Here is a 21,106-nt window from a genome sequence, read left to right as displayed (position 1 = left end):
CTAACCGTCCTGCATTAGAGATGTTTTAAGACATAGTACTCTCATATAGGATGTGTCAACTATGTTTTCTGGGCAGATATTTTGAAAGTTTATGGTCCTGTTTACTTCTAGTTTGCTACACTTGACAACTGCTACATGGCAACAATTTATAAACAAAATATCAAGTGCCCACCCTCACACTGGCTGCTTCACCTCACGATTTGTAACATTTGTCTTTTTAAAAAGTCAATCCGAGACACTGAAAATCCCATAAATAATCTACCCCCTTAAAGGGACAGTCTACTCCAGAATTATTATTTTTTTTGTCACGTGCCCTTTACGTCGCTGATCTTTGAATGTTTGCAGCAGGAAAGGAGGTAATGATAGCGCAAGACCTGCGCTATTATGACCTGAAAAACCCTTAATGACCAGCGAAGTAGAGAGTACGTTGCAGTCGTTAAGGGGTTAAAAAGATATATAATCCTTTCATTACCATTCCCCAGTTTTGCATAACCAACATCGCAGTTATTTTGACAGACACATAATTACATGCATACTAAATCTTTTTTGGTTTGCAAAGACATTCATTCATACAAACAACGTTGGCTGAGAATAAAAACACTGGAACGAGAACGATAAGCCAATATGCATTAATCTTAAGTAAATAGTATAACTATTACAGCAGTCAGAATAAGAAACAATTATCTGCTAAACCCCTTCAATCCTGTGGCTACTTTAATATTATACTCGTAATCTGAACTGCTGTTAGTAGGATAGTACCATTATAGGTGGTAATTTAGATCATTCCGGTAAACTGATTAAAAAATAGAAGATACAGATCTTCTCCTGGTGACCCCTGACGCGCGTTTCACAAGAACGCTTCCTCAGAGGGGGTGCGGGCTGCCGCTGTGTCAGGATAATTATACGCATACAAATCCCTCCCCCAATTTTCGATTTTAGTATCTATTGTTGAAAATTAATTCACACGTATACTATACTAGTGGGAGCTACTTGGTGATTGGTGCCTGCACACATTTGTCTCTTGTGATTAGCTGACTCGATGTGTTCAGTTAGTAGTGCAATGCTGTTCCTTCAGCAAAGGATAACCAGAGAATGAAGCATATTTGATAATAAAAGTAAATTTGAAAGTTGTTGAAAATTTTATGTTCTATCCGAATCATGAATTAAAATTTTGGGGTTTCCTGTCCCTCTAACACCTTTGCTACCGGGTATTTCAGAGATAAACTTGCCTAAAGTACCAACATTTTAGCATTTTTGCTCACACTTCATTTAAACATAAATAGAGCCTTGTTTTTTTTTCTTTACATGTCAAAACTATTTATTTTGTTTAAGTAGACAACCCAAGGTATTGATCTAGGTCTATTTTGGTATATTTCATGCCCCCATTTCTCCGGCAAATGCGATCATATAAAAAAAAATTAACTTTTTCACAAACTTTGGGTTTCTCACTGAAATTATTTACATACTGCTTGTGCAATCATCACACAAATGATTATAAAATCTTCTCTTGGGTCCCCTTTGCTCGGAAATAGCTGATTTGCATGGCTTTGCCATTGCTTTTTGGCAATTAGAACTTGCAGCTGCGCACCACACTTCTGAAATTCCCGGCATTATTATATATATATGTATTACCCTCCCGCCTGATACCTCCCTGTTCCCCTCTCCCCCCACATACACTTATCCCTACCATTTTAGGTACTGGTGGATAGTCTGTCAGTACCCAATTTATTTATTTATTTATTTATTTTCTGTAGCATAGTTGTCTCCCCTCTCCACGATTGTTATTTAGGGGCCCCACCCCCAATCTCAACCTTTTTTTCTGTAGTGTAGGGCCCCTCCCATTCAATAGTCAATTTTTTTTTATCAATAGCCAAACTCCACCCACAACTTGCCTTATTTGGAGGAGCCAATCTCGGCTTTAGTATGCAGACAACAAGACTGACCACATTCATAGTGCTAGTAAAAATTGTTTTGCAGTTGTTATCTGATAAGGCCAGTTAGGGGCATATATGTAGCAGGGTTAGCCTTGAGAAGTCAGCTGGTGCATTTCATATTCTGAGAATTGTGAAAAGGCAACAAAATAAGCAATTAAAGTATATTATGAAGTTATTTCATTATGCATAAATAAACATTTTCTATAAAAAACCTCAAGTTGTTTACTGTCTCTTTTTAAGGACTGATTTGATTGCTCACTGGCTGATGATCAGAATTTCCCATAGCAGAATCCAGGGACATGCAGTCAATAGAGACCTGGAAAGTGTTGCACCTACTTCACTGATTCTACAGAGGCATTTGCCTTTAGGTGTTGTGCTGGTCCTATGTGCTTGGACTAGAGGCAGAAAAAACCTTTATTTTCACATTACATGCATGTAATGTGAAAATAAAGTTTTTTCTTTTACCTAAAATGGTGCTGTGGATACTATTCTTCTACATTGCTGTGAGAGTGGAAGTAACCCTTTCTCCACGGGCATCAAACAGAACTGACATTTGCTAAAAGGTACTAACGGGTGCTGTACTCATTTGCTAATTCTTGTGGACTAGAGGCAGGTGAGGCAGAGACTCATCTGTCATATGGGCAAAAAATAATTTCTTTATTAGTGCTTTTTTTTTCAGCTACATGTTGTGCAATGGAGAGGCACGAGCAGGTCTGCTGTCCTCTATTGCGCAACATGCTGGTTTGCTTTTGGCTATGGGCCTGCGAGAGCTGCGCCACCCACTGGTGGACAGTGGTGGTTAAGCTAGCTCATCCCGCTGCCCATAAGTGCCCATTTGATGCTGCTCTATAATGGCCTCTTTGGGGCTGTCCCAGGGAAGCCAATCGGCTTTACCCTGGTGATTGACAGCATCAGGAGAACATGACCGAGTTGCTGTCAGGTGTTTTTTTTTTGTTTTTTTAGTTATTATTTTTTGTTTTGTGACTGACTGCCTCCTAAAAGTACTACATGTGCAAGCACCAGGCAGAATTTTTTTGTTTTTTTGTTTTTTTCTATCGTTCTGTTCATTTCTTTTTTTCAGTTTTAAAACTGTGCTGTTTATTTTTGTAACAAAATGTGCTGTACCACCCCCCCCCCCCCCCGCTGTGTATTAATGTGTCACGTGTTCATTTTTTTTAACTAAAAATGAAGTTCACGTGGCCACTTCGCTTTTATTATCCTTTGGCATATGGGTTAGTATCAGATGTTGTTGAGTCACGGAAAATATGTTTTAGTTAGAGTGCCGATCATCATCTGGGGTGGGGCTTGGCTCTCTAGGAATTGCCTAACCGGCCTTCACAGTTGGAGCGAGTGCCGCTGTGTGTAGTGTGGACTGTGGCCAGTCACATTGGAAGAAGAGGGAAGTGACAAAAAATATGGCTTATAGTTGCGCTGGACTATTTAGTATCAAACCACTCCTAATAAACACAGCTTCCTCTATGCTGTGTTAAAAATAAATAATTAGTAGAAAAGTGTTTATTAGGAGGGCGCTGAACAAAGCTTAAGACACTTATATTCAATAATAATAAAAAAATATATTTATTTATGCTCTAGTAACAATGTGTGTTTTTGACAGCCTAATAAGACCTGGGACGTCTCCTTATGGTCTAGATAACAATGATTAAGAAAATATTTGTAAAACAAAGATTAAAACATACACCTATTTGTATATGAATTTGAGTAATTATATTACCAATTCACAATTATTCCTAAAAAAACAATCCCAAAATACATCCTTTTAGAACCATGCACTTGTTATTATTGTACAAGACTTTGTGAGTCTGATTGAATCTTTGATACCACCTTGATATATCTAAAATGTAACAGCTTAAAGCAGCCTGTAAACAAATACCGGAGTACACCGCTTACTGTGTAGCAATTGTTAAGTTTTAAGTAGATACCAGATTGTCCCAGTTACTGTGTAGCATTTATAGAATCAATAAGTTCCCATAGATCTCGGTTCTATGTGTATTTATTTGTGGTGTGCCACCAAATACCTTACTGTAGTGACGCTTCTGTCAGTGAATTCTGTGGAGGGGATGTCAACGTCCTGTGTGTTTCTGTACTGGACAGGTTGGCTTGCTTGCCCTCCTTGCAGCGTTACGAAGTATCAGCTGCCTTGCTCCCATGTGATCGTGTAGTTACGTCACAAGTTGTAATGTTTTTTTGAATGTTGTCATATTCGTCGCTAATACAGGAACACTGGTGACTTAGGTGATAGCGTAACTTGTACTTAGTGCTATATAGCACGCAAGTTAGGGATAGTAGATTTCGCTTGTCAGTAGGTACCAATACCAGATGATAAGATGACAGGTGAATCCAAGTTAATTCTGTGTACTTGCTCTTAGTGCTGCATAGCACACAAGTAAAAGATAGTAAATTGCAGGTATAACCTGGGTTATGTTCCAACAGATGACAGTTCATGTAAAGCTGATTAGATCCTTGGTGGGATATACCTCTCCCTCTGTGAATATAACTGCCTTTAACCCTCAATGCGTTTCACCCTGTTATGGGCTTTTTCAAGATAAGTAATAGGCAGGTATACTGAGTCTTTTATAGGCAGGTGAGACTTCCTTATTGGTCTGGCTTTGATTGGTTTTTCTTAAGGTGGTATTGTTTTCCAATATTTCTGCTAAAGGTGGTATATAACTAATTTCTAATTATAAATAAAAAGAGAGAAGCGCTCAACCTGGGAACGAACTTGTTCTATGGCTAGTTACCACTCAAGAAGCAGCCTTTTTTTGCTTAACATGTGCCTTTCACAGAGAAGAACTTTCCTGAAGCATATCCGTCTGATCTTGACTTCACAGTACAGTCCAGCCCCAGAATACCAGGCAATCCTTCTCTGAACGAGAGAAACAGCAAAACCCCAGACGTACGTTTCGGCCTATTTTGGGCCTCGTCAGTGAGGTGCAGCCATATCCCTCTAGGCACACTGAGCAACGGGTTTTTATTTATGAAAATTATGACACTTGGGGAAGTCTCCCTAAGTGTGATGCAGGAATCCAGACGTGGACCCGTTGCTCAGTGTGCCTAGAGGGATATGACTGCACCTCACTGACGAGGCCCACAACAGACCGAAACGTACGTCTGGGGTTTTGCTGTTTCTCTCCTTCAGAGAGGGATTGCCTGGTATTTCGGGGCTGGACAGTACTGTGAAGTCAGGATCAGACTGATATGCTTCAGGAAAGTTCTTCTCTGTGAAAGGCACATGTTGAGCAAAAAGAGGCTGCTTCTTGGGTGGTAACTGGCCATAGAACAAGCTATTATGCTATCTCAGGTTGAGCGCTTCTCTCTTTTTATTTAATTTCTAATTATATCTTAACAACAGTGGTTCTTTGAATTTAATAAAAACAAATAAATAAAATTCTGATAAAATTGGTTTAGAACATATTTTTTGTTAACAAGAACTGTATAATTAATATAACATATTACTCTGACCAGCAATAGTAGTATAAATGTTAAGTTTATCCTTATTAATCTATGTTTCTACTCTGATATAGGAAGTGCTACATAAAATAATATATGTTAAAAAATAAAGATTCATTCAAATAACAAATAACAAATCGAGCTCTGAGTTAAGGCCTTTTGGATATAGGGTATCAAATTTATAGATAAGTTCAGCCTCTTTAATCAGTAATCTTGTTTCAATGCCCCCCCCCCCCCCCTCCAATTCATAGGTACTTTTTTTATAGCCCAATATTTCAGGTCACTGATTCTACCCTTATGTACATCTTTGTACATAACAAGTGCATGGTTCTAAAATGATGTATTTTGGGATTGTTTTTTAGGAATAATTGTAAAGTGGTAGTATAATTACTCAAATTCATATACAAATAAGTGTATGTTTTAATCTTTGTTTTACAAATATTTTCTTAATCATTGTTATCTAGACCATAGGGAGACGTCCCAGGTCTTATTAGGCTGTCAAAAACACACATTGTTACTAGAGCATAAATAAATAAAAAAAAAAATATTATTATTGAATATAAGTGTCTTAAGCTTTGTTCAGCGCCCTCCTAATATACACTTTTCTACTATGAAGAGGGAAGTGAACATTAGACAGCATCTGGTTTGTTTTGGGCCGTTGCAGGCAGCAGGTATGTAAGGTACTAGACACCGGCACCACTCAATGAATAATGCGTTGCCTACTCATTTGCTTTCCAACTGAGTTTTCACTTGTTATATAGACTGACACTCAGGAATATAGAGAGGGTGACAGTCATCAAGCAACCAACCGGTCAGAAAATATATAAATAATATGGCTGGTGGTCCCATATGATTTTTTTGCCACTTTAGATCCTCGTTTTTCTGAAGTTTAGTACTTGCGCAACACATGGAAAAATGTGCTGCTGACACAATTCAAACCATGCATGATAAATACTTTTTCAGCAGGACATTTTTTACATGTGTTGCAGTTTATAGTTCAAAAGTGTGATTCAGCTATAGACCATATTTATTATTGTGAAATAAGTAGGTGCAAAACTATTAACATGAAAAAAACCTGCAAAATAGATGGACTGGAATACCATTGTCAGATGTGTCTAATGCAAAGCATTGACAAAGTTAAAGGGGCATAATAGTCATAGATGAAATATGCAAAGATATATGCAGAAATATCTTTTTTACCTAACCTCCCAGCTCTCAAGTGCTTTTCTTTGATATGATTAAACCAGGCTTTACATTCAATCAGATGCCATACAGCCTTCCCCAAAAATGAGTAATAGTTCCCTCTACCTGATCTATTGATTTAACTCCAGAGCCTAAACACATGCAACAGGGCAATAATAAAATATTTTAGCATTGGAGGATTTTCTTTTTGCACTTATGTCCCTTTAAGCATTTTTGTCTCTTTTATATTTAGTTAAGTTTACGCTCCCTCTAGTAGTCAGATTTGGTTACTTCTCACATATTTTACATAGTGTTTCCATAAATGTATATTTTATTACTACCAGTTTTTATATATAATATATGTTCTAATTCCAAGAGGTCACTGATGAGATAAAATACTAATGAACAGCTCTCTTATGTTGACTGATCAGCTGTTAGTAACATTTCATCAAACAATGATCAATCTTTCATTTTTGATGGATCAAATCCTCTTAAATTTCTTCACAGGAATATGACAATAATCAGAATTTAAAAAAACATAAAATTGCCTTAAGAAACATACATATGACTGTGTGTTTAACCTTGATGAATCAGGGCTCATCAGCATGGTGTTCATCTTTAGACACTGCGTGTTACATTGATTATCACACCCAAAGACTTTTGAAAAAAATGGAAACCCAAGACCCATTCTACCATTTAATGTATACAGGAAACATATTTTGTGTCTAACAGGGAATGTCACATCTAACAGTTTAAGGCAGTTTAAGCTCATTTGCAGATGATGGTTTATTTAAAGCTGTGTTCCATTTTAAAGGGACATGAACCCCGATTTTTTTTTATTTCATGATTCAGCTAGAATATATAATTTTAAAGCAACTTTACAATTTATTTTGTTGTTAATTTTGCTTTATTCTCTTTGGTATTCTTTTGTTGAAGGCAGTAATGCACTACTAGGAGCTAGCTGAACATACTGGCTGAGCCAATGACAAAAGGCATGCATGTGCAGCTACCAGTCAGCAGCTAGCTCCCAGTTGTGCTTTGCTGCTCTTGAGCCTACCTAGGTATACTTTGTAAAAAATGAATAGGTGTCCATGTAGTGTGTGTGTCAGTGAGCAGAGTGTGTGCAAGTAGTGTGTGTGTGTCAGTGAGCAGAGTGTGTCCATAGTGTGTGTGTGTGTGTCAGTGGGCAGAGTGTGTGTGTGTGTGTAAGTGAGCAGAGTGTGTGCATGTAGTGTGTGTGTGTTAGTGGGCAGAGTGTGTGCATGTAGTGTGTGTGTCAGTGAGCAGAGTGTGTGCATGTAGTGTTTGTGTTAGTGGGAAGAGTGTGTGCATGTAGTGTTTGTGTTAGTGGGCAGAGTGTGTGCATGTAGTGTGTGTGTCAGTGAGCAGAGTGTGTGCATGTAGTGTGTGTTAGTGGGCAGAGTAAGTGTGTGCATGTAGTGTGTGTTAGTGGGCAGAGTGTGTGCATGTAGTGTGTGTGTGTCAGTGAGCAGAGTGTGTCCATAGAGTGTGTGTGTTAGTGGGCAGAGTCAGCGTGTGTGTAAGTGAGCAGAGTGTGTGCATGTAGTGTGTGTGTGTGTTAGTGGGCAGAGTGTGTGCATGTAGTGTGTGTGTGTTAGTGGGCAGAGTCAGTGTGTGTGTCAGTGAGCAGAGTGTGGGCAGAGTGTGTGCATGTAGTGTGTGTAAGTGGGCAGAGTGTGTGCATGTAGTGTGTGCGTTAGTGAGCAGAGTGTATCATGTAGTGTGTGTGTGTGTGTGTCAGTGAGCAGAGTGTGTGCATGTAGTGTTTGTGTTAGTGGGAAGAGTGTGTGCATGTAGTGTTTGTGTTAGTGGGCAGAGTGTGTGCATGTAGTGTTTGTGTTAGTGGGCAAAGTGTGTGCATGTAGTGTGTGTGTGTCAGTGAGCAGAGTGTGTGCATGTAGTGTGTGTGTTAGTGGGCAGAGTAAGTGTGTGCATGTAGTGTGTGTGTTAGTGGGCAGAGTGTGTGTATGTAGTGTGTGTATCAGTGAGCAGAGTGTGTGCATGTAGTGTGTGTGTTAGTGGGCAGAGTGTGTGTGTGTTGTCAGTGAGCAGAGTGTGTGCATGTAGTGTGTGTCAGTGAGCAGAGTGTGTGCATGTAGTGTGTGTCAGTGAGCAGAGTGTGTGCATGTAGTTTTTGTGTTAGTGGGCAGAGTTAGTGTGTGTGTCAGTGAGCAGAGTGTGTGCATGTAGTGTGTGTGTTAGTGGGCAGAGTGTGTGTGTGTGTCAGTGAGCAGAGTGTGTGCATGTAGTGTGTGTGTGTTAGTGGGCAGAGTGTGTGTGTGTTAGTGGGAAGAGTGTGTGCATGTAGTGTGTGTGTGTGTTAATGAGCAGAGTGTGTGCATGTAGTGTGTGTAAGTGAGCAGAGTGTGTGCATAGAGTGTGTAAGTGGGCAGAGTGTGTGCATGTAGTGTGTGTGTTAGTGAGCAGAGTGTATGCATGTAGTGTGTGTGTGTGAGTGAGCAGAGTGTGTGCATGTAGTGTTTGTGTTAGTGGGCAGAGTGTGTGCATGTAGTGTTTGTGTTAGTGGGCAGAGTGTGTGCATGTAGTGTTTGTGTCAGTGAGCAGAGTGTGTGCATGTAGTGTGTGTGTGTCAGTGAGCAGAGTGTGTGCATGTAGTGTGTGTGTGTTAGTGGGCAGAGTAAGTGTGTGCATGTAGTGTGTGTGTTAGTGGTCAGAGTGTGTGTATGTAGTGTGTGTATCAGTGAGCAGAGTGTGTGCATGTAGTGTGTGTGCATGTAGTGTGTGTCAGTGAGCAGAGTGTGTGCATGTAGTGTTTGTGTTAGTGGGCAGAGTTAGTGTGTGTGTCAGTGAGCAGAGTGTGTGCATGTAGTGTGTGTGTTAGTGGGCAGAGTGTGTGTGTCAGTGAGCAGAGTGTGTGCATGTAGTGTTTGTGTTAGTGGGCAGAGTTAGTGTGTGTGTCAGTGAGCAGAGTGTGTGCATGTAGTGTGTGTGTGTCTTAGTGGACAGAGTGAGTGTGTGGATGTAGTGTGTGTGTGTGTGTGTGTGTTTATTCTCCAGGTAATCAACACATTGCAGATGATGAGCTGGTGCTTTAGTGCAGTGTTTCTCAACCATGGTCCTCAAGCACCCCCAACCGGCCAGGTTTTCATTATAGCTGAACCAGTGCACCGGTGAAGTATTCAGCTGATCAGTAACACCACGGTTACTAACTGGCTTTCACCCATCAGCTGATTATTTCACCTGTGCATGGGTTCAGCTATAATGAAAACTTGCCCTGTTTGGGGGTACTTGAGGCCCCCACGGTTGAGAAACAATACTTTCGTTTAACTTAAGATACCTCTATTGGGTTCATATATGTGTTTCTCTGGCCTATCATAGCCAGTACCTCACCAGCCTCTGAACTCACCGCACGTCACTGGCAGAATCCATCTACCAAAAATGCAGTGCAGCTTCCCAGCAGCACTTTTTGGGTGTTAAACACATACACCTAGATTTAGAGTTTTGCGTTAGCCATCCAAACCAGCGTTAAGGGGTCCTAACGCTGGTTTTTACCGCCCGCTGGTATTTAGAGTCAGTCAGGAAAGGGTCTAACGCTCACTTTCCAGCCGCGACTTTTCCATACCGCAGATCCCATTACGCCAATTGCGTATCCTATCTTTTCAATGGGATCTTTCTAACGCTAGTATTTAGAGTCTTGGCTGAAGTGAGCGTTAGAACTCTAACGACAAAACTCCAGCCGCAGAAAAAAGTCAGGAGTTAAGAGCTTTATGGGCTAACGCCGGTTTATAAAGCTCTTAACTACTGTGCTCTAAAGCAGTGATTTTTAACCTTTTTTTTGCAGTGGCACACTTTTTTACATTAAAAAAATCCTGTGGCACACCACCATCCCAAACATATATATATATACACACTGTATGTATTGTGCTGTTATGCCATGCCTCCTACAAACTACCCCTGCACTGGGAGTAAAAAACAAGCAAAGTTTAAAAAATATGTCACACTGTTGTCAGTCTGCCGCGGCACACCAGAGGATCTCTCATGGCACACTAGTGTGCCACGGCACACTGGTTGAAAAACACTGCTCTAAAGTACACTAACACCCATAAACTACCTATGCACCCCTAAACCGAGGTCTCCCACATCGCCGCCACTATAATTAAATTTTTAACCCCTAATCTGCCGACCACACACCGCCGCAACCTACATTATCCCTATGTACCTCTAATCTGCTGCCCCTAACATCGCCGACACCTACATAATATTTATTAACCCCTAATCTGCCCCCCCCCCACGGCACACTGGTTGAAAAACACTTCTCTAAAGTACACTAACACCCATAAACTACCTATGCACCCCTAAACCGAGGTCTCCCACATCGCCGCCACTATAATTAAATTTTTAACCCCTAATCTGCCGACCACACACCGCCGCAACCTACATTATCCCTATGTACCTCTAATCTGCTGCCCCTAACATCGCCGACACCTACATAATATTTATTAACCCCTAATCTGCCCCCTCCCCAACGTCGCCGCTACCTACCTACACTTATTAACCCCTAATCTGCCGACCGGACCTCGCCGCCACTATAATGTATTAACCCCTAAACCGCCTCACTCCCGCCTCAAAAACCCTAATCTGCCCTCCCTAATATCGCTGACACCTAACTTCAAGTATTAACCCCTAATCTGCCGACCGGACCTCACCGCTACTATAATAAATGTATTAACCCCTAAAGCTAAGTCTAACCCTAACCCTAACACCCCCCTAAATTAAATATAATTTAAATCTAACGAAATAAAATAAATCTTATTAAATAAATTAATCCTATTTAAAGCTAAATACTTACCTGTAAAATAAACCCTAATATAGCTACAATATAACAAATAATTATATTGTAGCTATTTTAGGATTTAAATTTATTTTACAGGCAACTTTGTATTTATTTTAACTAGGTACAATAGCTATTAAATAGTTATTTACTATTCAATAGCTACCTAGTTAAAAGAATTACAAAATTACCTGTAAAATAAATCCTAACCTAAGTTACAATTAAACCTAACACTACACTAGCAATAAATTAATTAACTAAACTACCTACAATTATCTACAATTAAATCAACTAAACTAAATTACAAAAAAAAAACCCCACTAAATTACAAAAAATAAAAAGATTATAAGAATTTTAAACTAATTACACCTACTCTAAGCCCCCTAAAAAAATAACAAAGCCCCCCAAAATAAAAAAAATGCCCTACCCTATTCTAAAATAAAAAGTTAACAGCTCTTTTACCTTACCAGCCCTTAAAAGGGCCTTTTGCGGGGCATGCTCCAAAGTCATCAGCTCTTTTGCATTTAAAAAAAACATACAATACCCCCCCCCCAACATTACAACCCACCACCCACATACCCCTAATCTAACCCAAACCCCCCTTATAAAACCTAACACTAAGCCCCTGAAGATCTCCCTACCTTATCTTCCCCACGCCGGGTATCACCGATCCGTCCAGAAGAGGGTCCAAAGTCTTCATCCTATCCGGCAAGAAGAGGACATCCGGACCGGTAGACATGTTCATCCAGGCGGCGTCTTCTATCTTCATCCATCCGGCGCGGAGCGGGACCATCTTGAAGCAGCCGACGCGGATCCATCCTCTTCTTCCGGCGACTCCCGACGAATGAAGGTTCCTTTAAAGGGACACTCGAGTCAAAATTATACTTCAAGATTCAGATACAGCATGCAATTTTAAACAACTTTCCAATTTACTTCAATTAACAAAATGTGCACCGTCTTTTTATATTTACACTTTTTGAGTCACCAACTCCTACTGAGCATGTGCAAGAATTCACAGCATATACGTATATGCATTTGTGATTGGCTGATGGCTGTCACATGATACAGGGGGAGTGGAAATAGACATAACTTTGCAATTTATTTAACAAAAATCTACTACTCATTTGAAGTTCAGACTAAGTGCTATTGCATTGTCTTCTTACCATGCATTTGTTGATTATACAAATCTACTGTATTGACTGGTCCTTTAAGTGACGTCATCCAAGATGGCGTCCCTCGAATTCCGATTGGCTGATAGGATTCTATCAGCCAATCGGAATTAAGGTAGGAAAAATCTGATTGGCTGATTGAATCAGCCAATCAGATTCAAGTTCAATCGGATTGGCTGATCCAATCAGCCAATCAGATTGAGCTCACATTCTATTGGCTTTTACGATCAGCCAATAGAATGCAAGCTCAATCTGATTGGCTGATTGGATCAGCCAATTGGATTGAACTTGAATCTGATTGGCTGATTCAATCAGCCAATCAGATTTTTCCTACCTTAATTCCGATTGGCTGATAGAATCCTATCAGCCAATCGGAATTTGAGGGACGCCATCTTGGATGACGTCACTTAAAGGAACCTTCATTCGTCGGGAGTCGCCGGAAGAAGAGGATGGATCTGCGTCGGCTGCTTCAAGATGGTCCCACTCCGCGCCGGATGGATGAAGATAGAAGACGCCGCCTGGATGAACATGTCTACCGGTCCGGATGTCCTCTTCTTGCCGGATAGGATGAAGACTTTGGACCCTCTTCTGGACGGATCGGTGATACCCGGCGTGGTGAAGATAAGGTAGGGAGATCTTCAGGGGCTTTGTGTTAGGTTTTTTAAGGGGGGTTTGGGTTATATTAGGGGTATGTGGGTGGTGGGTTGTAATGTTGCGGGGGGGTATTGTATGTTTTTTTTTTAAATGCAAAAGAGCTGATGACTTTGGGGCATGCCCCGCAAAAGGCCCTTTTAAGGGCTGGTAAGGTAAAAGAGCTGTTAACTTTTTATTTTAGAATAGGGTAGGGCATTTTTTTATTTTGGGGGGCTTTGTTATTTTTTTAGGGGGCTTAGAGTAGGTGTAATTAGTTTAAAATTCTTGTAATCTTTTTTTATTTTTTGTAATTTAGTTTAGTTGATTTAATTGTAGATAATTGTAGGTAGTTTAGTTAATTAATTTATTGCTAGTGTAGTGTTAGTTTTAATTGTAACTTAGGTTAGGATTTATTTTACAGGTAATTTTGTAATTCTTTTAACTAGGTAAATAGTAAATAACTATTTAATAGCTATTGTACCTAGTTAAAATAAATACAAAGTTGCCTGTAAAATAAATATAAATCCTAAAATAGCTACAATATAATTATTCGTTACATTGTAGCTATATTAGGGTTTATATTTAACTTAGGGGGGTGTTAGTGTTAGGGTTAGACTTGGCTTTAGGGGTTAATACATTTATTAGAGTAGCGGCGAGGTTCGGTCGGCAGATTAGGGGTTAATAAGTGTAGGTAGGTAGCGGCGACATTGGGGACGGCAGATTAGGGGTTAATAATAATAAAATGCAGGGGTCAGCGATAGCAGCGGCGGCAGATTAGGGGTTAATAAGTGTAAGGTTAGGGGTGTTTAGACTCGGGGTACATGTTAGGGTGTTAGGTGCAGACTTAGGAAGTGTTTCCACATAGGAAACAATGGGGCTGCGTTAGGAGCTGAACGCTGCTTTTTTGCAGGTGTTAGGTTTTTTTTCCAGCTCAAACTGCCCCATTGTTTCCTATGGGGGAATCGTGCACAAGTACGTTTTTGAAGCTGGCTGCGTCCGTAAGCAACGCTGTTATTTAGAGTTGAAGTGGCGGTAAATTATGCTCTACGCTCCCTTTTTGGAGCCTAACGCAGCTCTTCAGAGAACTCTAAATACCAGTGTTGTTTAAAAGGTGCGGGGGGAAAAAAACATGCGTAGCTAACGCACCCCTTTGGCCGCAAAACTCTAAATCTAGCCGATAGTTAAGAAGGACACAATGCACAAATATCTATTTTTTTATTTTTGCATTAGAATACCCTTGAAAAATACACAAAGTACAAGTAAAGGCTTTGTATGCTTGATTGTACAGGCCAATCTTCCTAACACCCCCTTTAGAGTTTGAGATTGGGTTCATTGAGAAGAGAGAAAAAAATGTTTCTATTGTAAACGAGGCTTCAGTATCCCCAAATTAAAATCAGAATTAATTTTAATATAATCTGTTCAGTACTTAATATTGTATTCACATCTATATCCTTTTAAAACAATGCGTTATTTAGCCACTCTAGTCTGCAGATATTAATCAAGAAGTATAGTTATGTGATGTTAAGATGTCATGTGGATATTACAATATCAGTGACACACAAGTATGCCATTTAGAATGGTGTACATAATTACTTTTCTAATAACCAGGAATAAAAGGAAGAGTTTAGCAATCTGTTTCTTTTTTTCGTGTGGAGTGAAAGTAAAGAGGGCTGTATGAACTTCCTGATTGACTGCATTCCTCTAGTGATCTTTGACCAGCTTAGATTACCAATCAGAAGTGTACAACCCATGTGGGGAACATCCCTCCTCTCCTCCCTCGTCCTTCTGGATGCTGCTGTTTTCATCTGTGTGATTTAATCTTTTTCACATGCATCTCGCTCTGCGCTGTCTGTGTTTAATAACAGTTTGTGGGAAGCCCATCTCACAGTGTAAGCATTACCAGTATACTGAAAGCATAGACCATCACCAGTGAGGAACCAGGCCAGCTTTTCTTTTGTTTCTACACATAGGTAAGATGTCTACATGTCAAATTTAAAAAGCCAGTCACAACTGTCTGACTGTTCCCTTTATGCACTTTTTAAATGTTTGATTTGCACTCTGTTGTCAGGAAGGAACACAGTTATCTTTAAAGAAATGACCATGATAATCTATCATTAACTAAACAACACAAATATATGTAATTTGGTGTTAAACTAGAATTATTTGTAAAAAAAAAAAATTTTTTTGGACACTTGAACATTTTTCCCTATTTATTTTTTCTGATGCAACAGTAAGGTCTTACTAAACGTGATTTCAATTTAATAACACGTCGTCTTATAGTGTATATGTGTGTGTGTGTATGTATGTATATATATGTGTGTGTGTATATATATATATATATATTTCCTACCTGTTCTATGTTACATTATTGCTTTTGTATTTTATTGTACCCTATTGTAACAATGCAATGTTTTGTGGACCTAGGACATACTTGAAAACGAGAGAAATCTCAATGTATCCTTCCTGGTAAAATATTTTATAAATAAATAAATATGTAACACAGTCTTAGTGTAAATTAATTAGTATTTCTTACTTACATTACACTTGTTCATAGAGTTTATGAATCTAGCTTTATAGGGAATATGTACTGTATAATGTATGTATTCTCTGTAGTTCAGTGTGTTGCCCTAGAGCGTTTTTAATTGAAAACATTGACTGCAGATGCCAGTAACAATTTTGAGGGTTATGTCAAGGGGAGGTATCTTTGGTTGATAAAATGTTTGGATGCCTGAGGACAACTTATTTTAAGTAAGCATCAGATCAACTTGTTTCCCAGTAAAAATAAATAGCTGGTATTTTAAAGTTATTGAAGAAATTCTGTGCATTCAGTTCTTTTCTCTTCTGAGATATGCCAAGCCTCAAAGTAAAGGAGGGGGCAACACCTAGCATTTTACTTTTAGCAATTAACATTTTTTTTGCTACTTATAGAGGAATACATAAAAAAAAATTAAAAAAAAATTAATAATAATAATTCTCCACTGAACTCAAACAAATTAGTGGTTCCTAAATTGTACCGTTATTTATTAAAGCCTTTGTTACTTAATTCAGTTAATGGGAGAAACATTTATACTGGCACATTAATTGCCTTGTGTACATCCTTGGATTTAAGGGGTTAATCTGTAAAACGTTCCTATAAATGATGCTGTATTTGTTCAGCTATACAGTGCATTTCCAGATGTTGCAGAGACCTGCTCTGCCCCCCCCCCCCCATCCTGGTCACAGAATGTTGCCAACCATGATTCATGGAAAATAGCTCCTTTTTTTTTCTTTTTCGTGGTTTCCTCCCTTATTTTTAAAGATGCATTGCTTGTCTAAATCTGACCTGTAGATGAGGATACAAAGCTGCTTTCTCAGCATTTTTTGTACCTAATTTTAGTTCTTATGTTGGTCAGTAGAAACTTTGTATAAATTTTGGTACCATGAATAATGAGGCAGTGATTTAATTTATATGTCTCCTCTACTGCTAATGAATATTTCAAGCACTTTGCCTCTTCCACAGAGTAAGAACATTTACCATTAGATTATTACAAAGACATTTTATTTTGTCTTCTATCTGCATCTTTCTGGTTTACTTGCTAAGTGCATTATTGCTTTTGCTGTTTAGAAAAGTAGAAGGCAACTATGCTGCTACATTATGATGGATAATATTGGTATTCTTCTGCATATAAAAGGTCATTGCACTGTGGTTTTAAACTCATTCAAAACCTTCACTTTTATACTATTTGTTTATTGAATACACTTTATTAAATGAATGAACGGTCATTGTATAAAATATTTAAAGTAATCAGTATATTAGTGGTCTGTGGTTGCGTCACAGTGACTAACAAAAGGAGTTACTGTTATTTTACAGACGGTGCTCTTGTTCTGCTAGAAATGTATTTTAACAGTCTGTATTCTGGACTCTAACTTTTGTTTGTAAAATCCCTTCTATAGTGTGATGTACGTACCTTGTGCCAGGGGAATGGTCACCCTATCCCTTCCCAGCCATTCACTATGTAGTCTCTAATATACAATGTGTGTTGAAAATTATTTTTTTTCTCTAGTAAATAAATATTAGGATATAGTACAGTACACTACTTCCTTCTTTAGAGTCTGTTATATTTTTTATATAACCCAGGTGGTAAATCGCCATAGAACAGGCTAACAATAGTATTGAGCCAGTTGTTCGTTCCTGTGAGTGTGCTTCTCTTTCTGTGTGTGTATATGTATGTGTGTGTGTGTGTGTATGTATATATGTATATATGTATGTGTATATATATATATATATATATATATATATATATATATATATATATATATATATATATGTCTGTGTGTGTATATATGTATATATATATACACACACACTATCTCTCTCTCTATATATATATATATATATATATATATATATATATATATAATATATATATATATATAATATATATATATATATATATAATTTTTTTTTTATTTTTTTTTTCATTTAAATTATGGTGAGTAAAACCATGTGGGGGAAAACCTTATGCACTATGAATTAAAAAGTACTCAATAGGTAAAAACTTTTTTTTTTTTACCCATAGCTTCAAAACGTCTGGAAATTTCACATCTCTTTAATTGCATGTTTTGTTTTTATTCCTTTTGTCTGTTTTATGTTGTAGTTTTTTATTTTTGCCTTTTTTTATTCCAATAATTTGTTTAGCCTGTTTGTGTATATATTGCATATGCCTGAAGTTTTAGATATAAATGTTACTGGTTGGTGCTGCTATTGGTCTGTAGATGAATCCACTGTCCCTTTGTGTCACTTTTGCCATCTGTATTCTTTTAAATACTACTATTCCATCTTGATATGAAATGGATAGCTGTTAACTGTTTGCTTTGCTTTTTTTTTTTGTTAAAATACCTACAGAGTTTAGATTAATTTTAAAAATGTAAAAATTACATTTTTTCTTGTGAGTAGTTTAAAGAACAAAACAAACTTGTTTTTTTGCGTTTTATTTATATTGTTATTTTTCCTTCCCCCCTCTGATTACAGAACGTCCAGAAAGAAATAAACCAGAGCACCGATTTCCTGGGTAAGAATCTATTTTAAAACCTATTGCATCATTAAATTCTATTCCAGAAAACAGACTGTTACAATTTGAATGTGAATGGTTCACCTCATGCACGTATAAAACAATGCACGCAGACCTTTGTCTTTGTTCAGTCACAGGACATGTACTAGACATTATAATAATGGTAAAAAAGCACAATCCGTCCCTTCTTGGCAGCACATTATATACAGGAATTAGCAAAATTCTATAGACACATAAAAACTATACAATTGATTACTTACTAAACAATAAAAAGTTACAAATATCAAAGACCTGTATAATAAATGGACATTAAAGTCCAGTTTATAGATAATGGGGCAAAAAAGTGCAGTAAAAAAATTATCAAAAAAATTAGAGGATTTTCATATTGCACTATTGCTTGCATGTAACTATGGGTTTAATCTCAGCAAAGGAGTTAAACAAAGTCTACTCCAGAAGGTAATACACTTCTACTCCAGTGATAAACATGGACAATCATTGGCAATTATGAAAATATGCCTCTTGTGATTGGCTCACTGGCATGTGTTCAGCTTATGATTTGAAGTTTGTCGCCAATCCATAGTTGACTTTAAAGGGACAGTCTAGTCAAACTTAAACTTTCATGATTCAGATAGGGTATGGGATTTTTAAACAACTTTTTAATTTACTTTCCATCTAAAAGGGAGGAGAGTCCATGGCTTCATTCATTACTTTTGGGAAATAAGAACCTGGCCACCAGGAGGAGGCAAAGACACCCCAGTCAAAGGCTTAAATACCTCCCCCGCTCCCCTCATCCCCCAGTTATTCTTTGCCTTTCGTCACAGGAGGATGGCAGAGAAGTGCCGAAGATTCGGAGTAGTCTCTTTTGGAGGGTAGTACTCTTCGGAATGGGACTGGAGTTTTAAGTAGTCCTGTCAGCCTCTCAGTGAGAGCCTGGATGAAGGGAGAGTCTTTCTGCAAAACCATCCTGACTCATAATAACAGCTTTAAAAGCAATCAGCGTTAGGATGGCAGAGAAGTGCCGAAGATTCGGAGTAGTCTCTTTTGGAGGGTAGTACTCTTCGGAATGGGACTGGAGTTTTAAGTAGTCCTGTCAGCCTCTCAGTGAGAGCCTGGATGAAGGGAGAGTCTTTCTGCAAAACCATCCTGACTCATAATAACAGCTTTAAAAGCAATCAGCGTTAGGATGGCAGAGAAGTGCCGAAGATTCGGAGTAGTCTCTTTTGGAGGGTAGTACTCTTCGGAATGGGACTGGAGTTTTAAGTAGTCCTGTCAGCCTCTCAGTGAGAGCCTGGATGAAGGGAGAGTCTTTCTGCAAAACCATCCTGACTCATAATAACAGCTTTAAAAGCAATCAGCGTTAAGTTTTGCTGCCTGCTTTCTGCACTCAAGTCCATTTCAGGAGCGATGCTTCCACCTGTCATTGATTCTGGTAAGATTGTTTCATTTTTTTTATACATGATGATAACACAGAAGACAGGGTCATAGTGTGGCTCCTTTTATCTTATGGAATCAAGGGTTAATATTCCTAGTGAGAGGATTATTGAACAGGGGGGGTTATACATAATATTGTTTATTGTGTTATTGCTGCGTTATGTGCGAGATGTGGGTCTGGCAATGGTGGAACTTCAGGTTGACTTTGGTAGTATTTGCGCAGCCGATTTTGGCGCGTTTTCTCCTTAGTGCAGGGGCGGTCCTGCGAGGCATCCCAGATGACTGGGTGTGAGTTTTCACTTCCTCTGTTGATCAGCGGCATAGGAGACGAAGCGGTTTCTGTAGTCCGGGTCATAGGAGGTGTTGAGTGCCCCGGCCATTGGAGGTATAAAGGTGCCTGTATTTTAAGCTAGTCTAGTCCATAATAAAAGCGCAAGCTATGGAGGACTCTGACGCGTTAGAGGGTACTCCCTCTTTAACAGTCTCATCCCTGTGTTTATTGTGAGGAGGTTCTTGTAGATCAGCCTGTTCAACTATGTTCCACATGCCTTGATAAGGTAGCAACATCTAAAACTAAAGGGATGTCTAGTACTACTGAGCCATCCACCTCTGAGTGCTCCCCATCCCAAGCGGTGCATTCCCTGCTTTCATCTCCGAGTGCACATGCAGCGCCCCAGGGTCCAACTATTACTCCTATGGGAGAAATTCGTTGGCCGTCATATTTTGTGGATCAACGGCAAACGGCAGTATCGAAAGTGATCCATGCCTTACCACGTTCTGCTAAGCGCAAGCGTAGGGAGTATCATGGTGGCCCAGCCCAGGGGTTGTCTATGCCTATGGAAACATCAGAGGCGTTATATGCTGACAAGGCCCACTCTGACTCGTTTGAGGAGGCTCCTTCTGGGTCGGAGTCAGTGTCATCTCATCCTCCGACTGCAGAGGAGCCTGACTTTAGGTTTAGGATGGAGAATTTGCGCTTTTTTCTGAAGCAAGTGCTTTCTACTCTGGAGGTCCCAGAACCGAAGCTTCCGGAGCAACCTTCAATTCCTAAGCTTGATAAGGTATTCAAGGACAGGGTAGTGCCTCAGACCTTCTCGGTTCCTGTAAAGATGGCTAATATTATTAAGAATGAATGGGAGAGATTAGGTTCTTCCTTTTCCTCTTCTTCTTCCTTTAAGAAACTGTTCCCCGTTCCGGACTCTCAGCTTGAGCTGTGGGGGACTGTCCCTAAGGTGGATGGTGCCATCTCTATGCTCGCAAAGCAGACAACTATTCCTCTTGAGGATAGTTCGTCTTTAAAGAGCCCATAGATAAAAAGTTAGAAAACATGTTAAGGAAAATGTTTCAACACACAGGGTTTGTTTTTAAACCAGCAGCGGCTGTAGCCGCAGTTTCCGGAGCTGCAACATATTAGTGTGAATCCCT

At 39.1% G+C, this 21,106-nt stretch overlaps 1 protein-coding gene across 1 annotated transcript in view; it reads left to right on the top strand.

The window, feature by feature from the left end:
• LOC128650066 (SH3 domain-containing protein 19) overlaps nucleotides 1–21,106 on the top strand; it is a 169,502-nt gene that overhangs the window by 38,196 nt on the left and 110,200 nt on the right. Inside the window, exon 2 of the mRNA XM_053703736.1 lies at nucleotides 18,211–18,250. Within this exon, the coding sequence (XP_053559711.1) occupies nucleotides 18,211–18,250 (40 nt within the window). The remainder of the gene's footprint in view (nucleotides 1–18,210; nucleotides 18,251–21,106) is intronic.

The sequence above is a fragment of the Bombina bombina genome, chromosome 2 (assembly GCF_027579735.1).
Source record: "Bombina bombina isolate aBomBom1 chromosome 2, aBomBom1.pri, whole genome shotgun sequence".
Classification (NCBI taxonomy): Eukaryota; Metazoa; Chordata; class Amphibia; order Anura; family Bombinatoridae; genus Bombina; species Bombina bombina.
The sequence above is the reverse complement of the archived record's forward strand: the minus strand, read 5'-3'. Positions and strand labels throughout refer to the sequence as shown.